The sequence below is a fragment of the Homalodisca vitripennis genome, chromosome 4, assembly GCF_021130785.1.
Source record: "Homalodisca vitripennis isolate AUS2020 chromosome 4, UT_GWSS_2.1, whole genome shotgun sequence".
Taxonomy (NCBI): Eukaryota; Metazoa; Arthropoda; class Insecta; order Hemiptera; family Cicadellidae; genus Homalodisca; species Homalodisca vitripennis.
Window position 1 is genome coordinate 191,034,511 of NC_060210.1, and position 13,097 is coordinate 191,047,607.

Consider the following 13,097-nt stretch of genomic DNA (forward strand, 5'->3'; position numbering starts at 1 on the left):
CATATAAACAAATTACGTTGAAAACAAATTATTATTAAAAATATTAGACTCCCACTGTGTAAAACGGATCCGGATAAATGAAGTTCCAATAAACAAGATTGTTCTTTATTTTCAAAATATACTAATACAATTTCAAAAATATACTAATTGTTCCAATTTTAATTTTGAAAAAAATCTCATTTATATTAAACAGCATTTATATCAAAATTTAAATTTGTCCTTTTGGCCAAAATGTACAAATAGTGTAGACTACATCAATAAATATTGAGTCTAAAGTCATTATTTCATAATAACCGTTTTCAAACCACCCTGGTTACAAATACAAGCACATAAACATTACAACACAAAATTCACAGAAAAGAAATTTATCTTGGTTACACGCCATTTATTGAAAGACAAACAGAACAAAGTACAGCCCACTAACAGCTGACTCTGCTCACTGTTATTGCTTTTTAATTTTAAAAATATGAAATAACGCTTCCAATTTTATCAGGAAAGAGATAAATCTTCTTATAAATTTATTAAATAAACAGTTTGTCCTTAATTTGAAAAAAGATACATATTGCACAGTGATATAGAAGTTATTGGAGAGTTTATTATTGATAATGGATTATTTATTTACCAATAGCAAACACACTGTTTTAAGATGTTAAAAATATTGACAACAGCATGCTTTTGATGCATTATGACAATTTACACAATATTAATTTAAGGAGCATAGTGGTTGATTATCCTAAGGCAGTCTATCAATATAATAAGTGTACAATTTTATAAATTACTGTAAGGTGGGACACAACCTTTGAATAGTTAAGAATAAATAGATATAAGTACAATTTGAAAGCATAACAGTATTTTGGACTTTTGACATTGTTATGTGGTGACAAAAATTGGATCATACATTTTGAGAATTTATATCTGTGTTTGTCCGGTAAAAATAGATAAAGTAATCAATCATGCACTGACAAATTAACAAAAAGGTGTCTATGGACATGTCAAGAGTCATGTTTAACAACAAACAATTTGTCTTTCAGTAAAAAAATCAATGAAATACTTGTTAACTAGTCACTTGTTGCAACATAACAGAAAATACTTTCACAGCCGACTAATACCATATTTTTTATTGATTTGCGAATGTATGTGCATTTCTTGGATTTTTTGACACCTGATGACATTGACAGGTACCAGTTCTTAAAAACCTATTGCCTTACTTGTATTAACAATAAAAAGTAACAAATTTGTTAAAACCTGCTATCCAATACTATATTGTTTCAGTGTGGACTCAAGCATCCCCATATTTCATATAGCTATGATTGTGTTATTAAAAATTGTAAATTTTACAAAATGATGAGATGTAATATTTTTTATTTTAATGGTGAGTTTGGGATTTCATCACATTTGCATATTGTGTTTTAGGTTTGAATCAGTACAATGTGAAGACAATATGGATAATATGAGTGAAGCAACTGAAAAAACCTCTCCTGAAGAAATTGAATTTGTTGAAGTTAATACTACACCCATCAAAATTGAAGTCGATGAAGGGAAAAATGTGAATGACATTGATATGAAAGTTGAATCTGATAAGGATTCATCAAGTATTAATACTCCAACCAAAACAGAAAACAATAAATTGAAGGAGAAGAGAAGTTTCAAATACAGCCCACAAAAGAAAAGGCTATATGTAAAAATTTTGAAAGTGATAAAAAGAAATGTGAATAAAAACAATTGTTTATTTGAAATGAGCAGATGTGAGATAGAGAGATATTTCGAACAGCTGGAATTTATAGCAACAAAACTTAAGAATAGAGACCCAAATAGTTTGGATCGTGTAATTTTGACTCCCATTAGAGAAATAAAAATCCATGAAAATGAAACCATTCAAAAGAAGAAAAAGAAAAATGCCAGACCGTCAAAATTGGTAAAATTAATAAAGCAATACAATAGTTGTCTTTCAATGAAAGAGATACAAAGATTGATTTCTTGTTACGTGAAGTTAAATAAATTGCCCCTTGAAAATTATGAATTTTCTTGTTCAAAGTATGGTAATACAAGTAATGTCTCACAAAGCAAGAACAAATCTAGGAAAAGTGTGCCCAGAAAGGAACATCAGTTAAATGTAAAGCAGGATTCACATGATAAAACAAAGAAGAATGGAGCTTATATCGACAGTGATCAGAATCGTGGTGATTGCTGTCAACCGAGTTTCAGAAAACTGAACAGCAAGTCAAATAATAACAGGAGGGTACAAGATATTAGTAAAACTTCACCTGATTCTCCAGTTAAATTGGAACACATAAAAAAGTCACGTGCATATAACAAAACATGTAATATGAAAAATAAGTTCAAGTCAGAAATAAGTAAAGAAGATAAAAATCTGGATAAAATATGTAATAAAGTAAAATGTTTAAGAAAAAAACAAAGCAATACGCAAAACGAGACAGTTCCAAGTATTATTCAATCTTTTAATGATGGTAAAGATTTATCAACAGAAACACTATTGTCTCCTAGTAAGTTGAAATCTGAGATAATTAAAAATAATCTTATTTTTTCGAACTCTGCTGGAAAATCAAATCTGGAAAAGGAAACAGGTGTAAAGAGTGTAAAATCTGAAGTGATTTCATCTGAAAAAAGTGACTTACATTCTGCACCATCCATTAAAATGGAGAATTTAATCTGCAATAAACCGGTAGTTATGTTGCATAAAGACTGTGGTTTACTAAAAAATGTGAAGCAATCAAAACATAGGAGTGAAAGAAATGGAATGAGCAACACAAATAAAAGCAATAAAAACACTGAGTTACAAATAAATTCACCAGGAATAAAATTATTGTCAGATGAGATACCCATAGAAGAGGCACATGACATTAAGAAAGATGATAAAACACATCATGTAAATATTAAAGAAGTCTCAAATGAAATTTCACAAGAAATCACAAATAACGTAGCATCAAGGGAAATACATAATTTAAATAATATAAATGATGAAAACTCTTCTAGTTGTAACTCTAGAGTTACAAGGTTAGCAGTTAAAGATAATGACTTGTTCAAGACTGGTAAATTACAAAATAAAAATGAAAGGCATTTTGGATGTAGAGAAATCCAGAAGGTGATATTAGTAACTCTAATAAACATTCAGTTTGCAAGAAACCAGTAAAGACTAAAGGAAAAATCAAATCAACTACAGAAACGAAAAGTTCTCAAATTTCATTAGTTAAGGACCAGTTTAATAGCAAATATAAAAAACTAAAAAGTATTAACAAAGCAAATCAAAAGGAGAAAGACAGAAGGACTGAAAAAAATGAAATACAATTGACTGAAAACCCCAATAATGTGCAAAGTGATAATTGTTACCAAACCGTTTCTTTGAAGAACCACTCATTGATATCAAGCAATAATAGAGATAGCCTTAATTCAAAGAAAACAGAAAACAATCTTTATCTGAAACCTGTAGTTGTCCTAGATAAGGATACAACAAATAGAATATCATCAAAGTCTGTAAAATGTGTAAAAAATAGTGTAAATAAGGGAGCCTCTACTAGCCATAAATCTGGAGGTACAAGAGTTTCACTAAAAGATAATGACTCGCTCATCAAGACTAGTAAATTACGCAAAGAAAAGAAAAATCATTGTGGATGTAGGTTTATCCCAACAGAAAGTATTAATAATTGTAATAAAAATTTAGTTTGTAAGGAACAAGAAAAAACTGCTGAAGGAATTAAATCAACAATAGAAAGTAAAAGTTCCAAAAGTGCATCAGTTAGGCATCAGTGTAATAAGAAATCCAAAAAACCGAAATTTGGAGATAAAGAGTGTCTTAAGGAGGAAGACAAAAGAGGGGTGGAAGAAAATGAAATGAAATTGATTGAAAATGAAAACATCAGTATTGTAGACAGTGATAAATGTTACAAAAATGTCCCCTTGAAGAACAATTTATTGTTATCAAGCGCTACTGAAGAAAAAACAGAACACAATCTCGATTTGAAGCCTGTAGTTGTCCTAGGAAAAGATACTGCTTTTGAAGTGTTAAATGCACCATCAGCAACACAAAAAGAAAACAGGGACCAAAACGTCAGTTCAAGAGTATGCATGGAGAAAATAAGTAGTGTGTCAAATATAATGAGTGAATGTAACGTAAAAAGTGGCTATGCAGTGTCCTCATACAGTCAGTTGAAGACAAATAAAGGTAGAAAGAGATCGTCAAGTCTAGAATTTGTGAAGCCACCAGTTAAGTTGTTACGCAACAGTATAAACACACACAGAAGGAGGTCATTGAGAGTGTATTCGCTTGACGGCACTGTGGATAGCTCGTCTTCAGACGAGAGTGAGAGCAATAGAATTGAAGTAAGCCAAGTTGCGGCACTAAGCACTCCTAATCGGAAAAGACATGCAAAAAACAACAGATCGCCAAAAACAAGTTATGTTCCTTTAAATATTGAAATCAAGAGGTCACCTAAAGTGAATATTAAACAAAAAGCTGAAAGCAATTTTCTAGATAATGTTCCCAAATTTGATTTACAAAGTAAATTGTTACCTGAAGAAGATAAAAATCTCGCTAAGGAAATTTCATCTAATAAAATTAATGAAGGCCTTACTGAAAAGGAAATGAGTTTAAAGCCTTTTATAAAGCTGCAAAAGGTATCTTTACCTTTAGAACTACCTTTGCCTTCAACATCAGGATCTAATTTTTCATGTAAAAATGAGTCTTCAACGGTAACAGGGGAGATGGCAAACAATGATCTGAGACAAAACGCTGTTCACCCGCTGGTAAAAAGATTGAAAGTGTCCATTCGCCGATTGTCAGAAGACACACTAGGTGAGTTATCGTATTTTTTTTATGAGTTATACTAGTTAATTGGTGTTTAATATCTAAATTAAAATAAAAATGGTATTCGTATGGTATTTTTCAATGATATCTGATTACTCTGTGTTCTTTTATAGCTTAAATTTTGGAGAACATGATAGGCATACTATTTTAAATTGGGTAAAAAAGTATGATGTGACAATTTTGATCTAGAAACTCAGAAACATTCAAAGTGTTTTTCATACTTATTTTTTACATTACCTGGTCTATAGTGGCATAAAAGTTATCATTCTGGCTCGGTCGGAAGAAGTAGGTATATTTCGTGAAAATTGAGAAACTAATTTGGTTTAGTTTCAGAACTTTTTAAAAATCACTGATAAAAATTACATATTTTTTGTAAAAGTTGTGAAATAGCCACCTCTTTCAAATATTTTTGATACAATTTATATACATTACCGAATAATGTATACTCTATAAAAAAAGTTATGTATAAAATGTAATGCACTGTGCAGAAAGTCTGAGGAACAGCAGTTATATTTTATTGCTCCAGCTGTTATTTATTATAACTCAGTTGCTGAATGAAGACTAAGTGGTTTGTCCTGATACTGAATATAACACATTCAATGAAGTATGAACACAGCTGAAGTTTGCTGTTAACGCAATGATCATTAGTGTTAGTACTGTCCGTATAACGTCAGTACTACAGGAGGGTTAGATACATATCATTGATAAAGGGTAGATTTATTTCACCAATGTATCCCATATTATCATATACAAGCAGAGATATACAACAATAAAAAAAAATTATAACAACTTCCCCTAGGTCAATTTTGCTTATTTAAGATCATTTTCAAACTTCAAATCCTAAAAACAACATATTAAAGTTTGGTTTTGATATATTTAAAGTTACTACTTCTATCATGTAAACAAGTGATTTTTATATATACTCAATGTATCTTGTTAGTTATACAATGTTTTTTTTATAACAGGGGATTCAGCAGCAAGTGGAGAACTCAACAGGCTTGAAAAAAGATCCCACCGAAGTTTGAGTTTGCCTATAACTGAAAAGTGAGTGTCTGAAACAATTACGGTTTTTCTTTCATTATTGTAATCATTTTTAAGCTATAGTATTGTATTTAATTGTATAGCATTGTTAATAATAAGAGGTTTGAAGTATTTTCTAAAGTTACATATTTTATATTTTTATAAAGTAAAGTTTTATATTTTTCAATGAAGAAGTATGGTTTGATGCACCTTGTCACACATAACTAAAATCTCTTATTTCAACAGTTAAAATATATCATATTCATATCATGTTAACATATTTCATTCTATCGATGTTTTTTTTTTGTACAGTACATAATTTTTAATCTAGGTAATGATTAAAAGTTTAACTTCCAGTGAGTACTATATTGTGCATTATAGTTTTAAACATAGTTTGTAGAACTACAAACCGATTCAACGGAATAAAGTTTTAGAAAATGAAGAGAATATAATTTGATGAATGCTTGAGTCATTCAGAAAACCAAATATTAATTTGATTGTTTCTTGTTTGTTAGATTATTTTAAGATGTAGTTACATTTTTGTAAACGATTAACACAAAAGCTTTAGTGTTACTGAATTGTCTGAAAACTATAACACATTTACAGTAATAAATATATTAGGTGTTTTTGTAAGGCAATGAAAATCTATAAGAATTGTACATTGTAGTTAGGAAATATCTTAGTAATATACATTGATTAATTTCCTCGGAACTCTTTCTGACTGCGATGCATTGAAATAGTGAAGCAGGCAAATGACTTATATAATGCTTATCAAGAACTAAATGATCTTAAATGAAGTACAAACAACTCAGGTTACCCTGTATGTAATAGCTCCCTTTGTATCCCGACATTCAGTGATCCTGTAGGTTAGGATGCTCTCAATGCCTCGTATTGTAACAGTGAGACTGTCATTTCGTCTAATTAAAAATATTAATTATTTGCTGTTTCTATTTGAATTTAAAACGATGGGTGTTCATTTTAAAAGTTTTCACATTTAGTGCTCATAAATTCTGAGATACTTATTTCATTTGTTGGATGACTATCCAGGGCCAACCGAGACTTAAAACAAATGATGTTGAAGTTCGAAATCTCCTATTCCTTTGTAAATTTCGACGAGACAAACTCATACTTAAGATTTAAACCCAGTCTATACAGTATTGTTTGCTTGTAGAAGGAAACAAATATCTGAACTTTTAATTTACAAAAGTTATAATAGTGATTAGGAAAAATTTCTACTGTATTTCACTGAAGCATATCCGTCAATTCCTTGTGCTCGTTTATACTCTCATCTTTCATTTGGAAACTGCTCATTAGCACCCTTTAGATCTGAAACAAAGCAGTGTATATCTTTCCTTTCCAATCCATGCTAGTTCATCATATTTCCTCAGAATTCAGTGTCTTTCCTTTCCTATACATGCTAGTTTATTGTATTTCCTCAGGCTTTAGTGTCTTTCTTTTCTTATCCTTGTTGGTTCATTGTATTTCCTTGGGACTTCAGCGTCTTTCCTTTCTTATCCTTACTAGTTGATCGTATTTCCTCCGACTTCAATGTCTTTCCTTTCGTATCCTTGCCAGTTCATTACATTTCCTTGGACATCAGTACCTTTCCTTTCTTATCCTTGCTAGTTCATCGTATTTCCTCAGACTTCAGCATCTGTCCTTTCCAATCTTTGCTAGTTTATTGTATTTCCTTGAACTTCAGTGTCTTTCCTTTCTTATCCTTGCTAGTTCATGGTATTTCCTCGGACTTCAGTGTCTTTCCTTTCATATCCTTGCTAGTTCATTGTATTTCCTCGTCCTTCAGCATCTTTCCTTTCTAATCCTTGCTGGTCTATCGTATTTCTTCGGACTTCATCCAAGGGACAATATCTGTTTATAACCAGTCAGTATCTTATCCCTCATCAAGCAATATAGGCACTCACTGTACATGATTGATACTTCAATCTACCCTATCAAACTCCTTATACATTTCACTTTTTTAATTCTGTACTTAAAAATTATATTTCAAGTAGAACCTCCGATTATTGCTTTATCTGGATAAAATTTGTACACAACAATAATTACGGAATGTAATAAGAAGTTATTTATTTCAGGACTTTGTGTATTTTATTTTGAGCTGCACTTACCAAATCATTAAATGTTGAATTAAAAAAGAAATATATTTTGGGATTTTATTATTAGGTATGGTGCAGATTGGGACCGCTCCTTCAAAGCCTTTAGAAAGACAAACATGTGTGTGAATAACAAATAAAAATTAGGGTAACAGTTTAGAAATAATAATTGGAAGCTATTTTACTACACAAATATAGCCTAGTATGAATAACGCAAACAATGAATGGTAATATTAAAGAATAACATTATTCCTTCTGAATAAGTTGCACTATTCAAAGAAAATTAATTTGTACTTAATTATTTAGTGTGTTTTTTTATTCTTTAAATTTATTTAGCTCTGTAAAATAAGGGATTTATTCACATGAACTATCAATTTTGAGATTTCAATTTATCATACATACAATTTATTTCTTTTTAAGTGTGTTGTAATTTTGTGAAATTTAGTAGTTTCCATAAAGACTGGATCATCAATGAAGGAATATGACACAGACACTAAAGGGTTATAATAAAACAATTAAAAATGGTTGTCCTATTTAAATCATATGAATAATATAAATAAAAAAGGTGTACAAACACAAGAATGTGAAAATTAAAAAAAAATTAACACTCCAAGGTTTACAAACACTACAATGTGAAAACTTGAAAAATTAACACTCCATAAAGATGTATGTAATACAACATTACTTTAAATTAGTTTCAGTCCTGATATGTATTTAAAAGTGTCAAAAGTATTACTTCTTTTTCAAAGTTTCACAATTTAAGGCCTAGTGTCATATTTTATGTTGACTTTACTAAAACAACAAATTCTCCAATTATGTTATAAAAAATATCCCTCCTATAATTGTAAAAAAGTTTGACAAGAATATAAATAATTTAGACAAAATGTACTTTTAGTTTTGGTGGGAAATATATGTCATATGTCAGTAAACAATGTGTTATGAGTAGAATATTTTGTGGGAAGATAATTTTGTAAACTTTAAACAATGTACAAACATTTATATGAAAAGTACATAGGAGAAAGCTAGTGACTGCACTTTCAAAGATATCAGACTTTGAATGTGGTTTGGAGATAGTGAATGTCAAAATCCTGCCCAGGAGTGAATATCAAAATCTTGCCCAGGAGTAAATGTCGAAATCCTGCTCAGGAGTGAATGTCAAAATCCTGCCCAGAAGTGAATATCAAAATCTTGTCCAGGAGTAAATGTCGAAATCCTGCCCAGGAGTGAATGTCGAAATCTTGTCTAGGAGGAGTAAATGTCGAAATCCTGCCCAGGAGTGAATGTCGAAATCCTGCTCAGGAGTGAATGTCAAAATCCTGCCCAGAAGTGAATATCAAAATCTTGTCTAGGAGTAAATGTCGAAATCCTGCCCAGGAGTGAATGTCGAAATCCTGCTCAGGAGTGAATGTCAAAATCCTGCCCAGAAGTGAATATCAAAATCTTGTCCAGGAGTAAATGTCGAAATCCTGCCCAGGAGTGAATGTTGGCAGAGTTTAACAGATTTTCCTATTTTGTATCTGCATACTTAAATTCCTTTAAAGATCCTTCATAGTTAATCAATTACTCAGTGTTTGTCAGGTGATGAAATTAAGTTTTACTCTAGCTTGAATAGTTTCACTGATATTTTGTTCTTATGTTAGTTAATCATCCATTGTTATGTGCTGTGTGAGGTAGTTTCACTTGAGAACAACTTACAAGAACAACTAAATATTGATCGATTCAAGTCAGTTTATGCCATTTTTTAAATTTGAGACTAATAATTAGGGTTCCTAGATACCATAGTTTAGTTATTATTTGTATAGTAGTATTAATTCACAAACATTTATTACTCTTGTTTTTTAAAACGTGATATGATATTGTTTCTGTGCATATCTTAATTATAGGGATATTGTGTGCAATGTAAAAATTATTACATCCATTTTAAAACAAATGTAACAGAAGATTTTTCATATAATTTGTATTGGAAGTCACTGGTTGAATTTTTTTGGTTTTATATAATGTTCTTGCACTGTTATGGATTGTAAATTAAATATAGTAACAGATTTTTTTTACTGACATTTTGTAAGTGTGTTTCAAGGAAGATATAATAACAGTAGCCTAATAATAACAATGGTACACTTTTAGGGTGGTTAAAAACTATTTAAGTGGTAGAAAAGTAAACACAGGCTTTCAGAATCTGTTAAAGTTTTACATAAATCTATCAAGTTGACTTGTCTAATCAGAGATCTTACTTAAGTTATTATTTCTTAGTCATGCTTCCACTTCAAATTTAATGTTTAAGTACAGCTATACCTTCAGTAGTATTCTTTAACAAAATAATGATCAGTTCAATTCAGTGTTGAAGAAAACAAAAATGTATTTGTTATAGTTATGTTGTAGATTGTATTTTAATTGTTGAATTGTTTATGCATAGAGTGTATTGTATGTTTCTAAATTGTCCTTAAGAACACATACTCGTTTTTTCTTAAGACAATAAGCAAACATTAGTATTTGCTACAACACTCATTATTCCAAAGAGATTATTTTTAAGGAAAAATTATGTTTTCTTTTTCATATTTTATATATTTAGTTGTTATTTCCAAGTTTTCACAGTGTGCTCTCAGTTATCATCTGCTTTGCCGATGATCGGGTAATTTTAAGAATTGTCCAGTAACAGTTGTAATGTTAATGATTTTCTTCTTAGTGACATTAAAAGCTACTGATAGTTTTGTTTTTATTACAGTTTCTTCATAAACAGATTTCATGTTTATAAACAATTGCAAAGTAAGGTACAGAAATGTAGAAACTACTTTTTATTTCATGTAACAACTTGACTATATTGTTCCAGTGCCATTAATTTGTCTTTGGTACGTAACTGAGACGGTCGGTGATGTACCAAAATAGTTACCAAGACAACTATTTAAGTTACCAAATATTTGGTAACAGGTTAATTAAGTTTTCTGTAACATTAGTATGTACAGTCAATTGTACAGTGTTGTATTTTCATAAAGAATTATGTAAATATTAGTTGTAAATAGATCAGCTTAGCTGATCTCGTGTTTAATATTTTTCTGTTGTTATATTATCGTTTATAATAAAATATTCTCCATAGAACATATTATTACTTATTCCAAGTCCTGTAATCCTTCTATATCAGTTAAACAATAAGTAAACAATAGTATGAATGTTGAGTGTTGCTCCAGTTCACCTTCCTTTTATTGTAGCGTCTGGTATCTGACGCTGTCTCAGACTTGACTCCTTGAATCTGGAGTCATGTTACTCTGAAGAGATTTAAAAAAAAGTCGGTCAAGAAGAAGCTCAAAATGAGCCTTTACAATGCTTCGACATCAGAAACACCTATAAATAGGCTTTACATCAGGTACACAATTGAGATGAGACAATGTGATTGCCACTTCACCTATTTACAGGTGTCTGATGTCGAAATGATGTAATGGTTCTTTTTGAGCTTCTTTGGATCTCTTCAGCCTAACCAAATTCCAGATTCAAGGAGTCAAATCTGAGACAGCGGCAGATACCAGATGCTGCAATAAAAGGAAGGTGAATTGGAGCAAAACTCAACACTAAAATTGAATTAACCCTTCCTACCGTAACTAAATTATAAGTAAACAATAGTGTTTACCTGTTGATAGTTGTCTAAATATCTCATTTTCATCATAAAAGTATGTTCTGCATCATACAGGTTTATACATTACAGACAAAACAGCAGTGCTTAATATGGCCTAATGAAAGTGGAAATATACAGTTCTTTTTTAAATTTTGATTCTTAGAAGCTCACAGTAAGAGATTTTTGTCTATTTCAGGGAGAAAACACTTTCCACTGGTAAACCAAATAATCCTGGGGATGGTATTGCTGATGGTAATGAAATAAAATCATTTGATTGTGCTACCAAAGGAAAAAGAGTCCGGAAAGTGTTGCTGTTTGGTGAGAACAGCAACTGTTCAAGCTCAGCGAGTGAGACATTGAAGATTTCTCGTAATAAATTTGTTAAAAAAATGCCACCTCGTAAGTCAAGCTTGGATATGTTTGAATTGAACAGCACTTCGGAAAACAGTGTGTCAGGAAATAGTGAGACAGTCGTAAGTTTAGGCTGTGACAGTGTAACTCCTACGCTTTCAAGGTTATCAGGAGTGTCTGTCCAAGAAGTATCCGAGTTTGAAGAAGAAGAAGCAACGATGAGCTCCAACCCACCAGACGATAGTCAGTGGGCAATATTTTCACAGAGAATCGCAAATGATGCCACTTTAACACCGGAGAGAAACTCTCTCAGTTTGTCAAATTCAGTTTGGTTAACACCAGCTGAAGAACCTCCCTCGTGTGCTGAGGTGATGTTGAAACTGGGAGAACTGGGCTTGCCAGAGGTTGTAAACGAAATACCATTCTACAGTGAGCCTGCAGACGTGGCAAAGTCGAGTGAGGTCGGGACCACCGTACTGAAGCTGAAGAGCAAATCAGTTGCTCATTTAGAAGAGTTTGAAGGCACTTTTAACTGTCTGTCAAAATTAATAAAAAGTGCTAAGAAGTTATCCGCAGGAAGTTTCTTACAAACACATTTATTGTTGACACCATTAAGAGATCCTCCAAGCTCAGCACAAGCCAAAGAATGGTTGAAGACAAAACTTTTGATACCGGAAGACAAAGTGATGGAGCACAAAAAAATCACAAAAATAGTCCTTCCTTCCAGTCCTGGTTGCTCCGATAAAGATGATGACAGTATGAGTGGTAGCATGACATTATCACAGTGTACCCCACTTTCCAAACCCTCCAGTGAGGTAGATGTAAATGTTAGTTTCCGAAGCACTCCAGAATCTACATCTAACGACTCAAAAATAAGTCCGCTTATGGCCAGTACACCGGTTAACCCCGGAAACCAACCAGGAACTTCCAAGAAAAGATTTTCTAGGGTCTCGTCAGCATATAAGAGATCCTTGCCTTTGATAAAGGAAGAAGAACAAGATGATCAACAAAACGATCTTCTTAAAGACACCAGTCCTCAGGTAAGCTTTAGTTAATAGTGAAATATCTATAGTTTATGCTGTTTAGCAAATATTTGTCATACCGAGAAATTAATCTAAAGTGAAAAATTGACTGGTAGAATTTTTACAATATTAGTTAACAATCCATAATTCCTTTAGTCATTGTAAAT

The 13,097-nt window shown here is 31.4% G+C and overlaps 1 protein-coding gene across 1 annotated transcript in view; it reads left to right on the top strand.

The window, feature by feature from the left end:
- The window catches only part of LOC124361345, a 69,078-nt gene that overhangs the window by 23,510 nt on the left and 32,471 nt on the right, over positions 1–13,097 (top strand). The window contains 4 exon segments of the mRNA XM_046815394.1: positions 1,414–3,151; positions 3,154–4,810; positions 5,788–5,866; positions 11,754–12,948. Of these exon segments, the coding sequence (XP_046671350.1) occupies positions 1,414–3,151; positions 3,154–4,810; positions 5,788–5,866; positions 11,754–12,948 (4,669 nt within the window).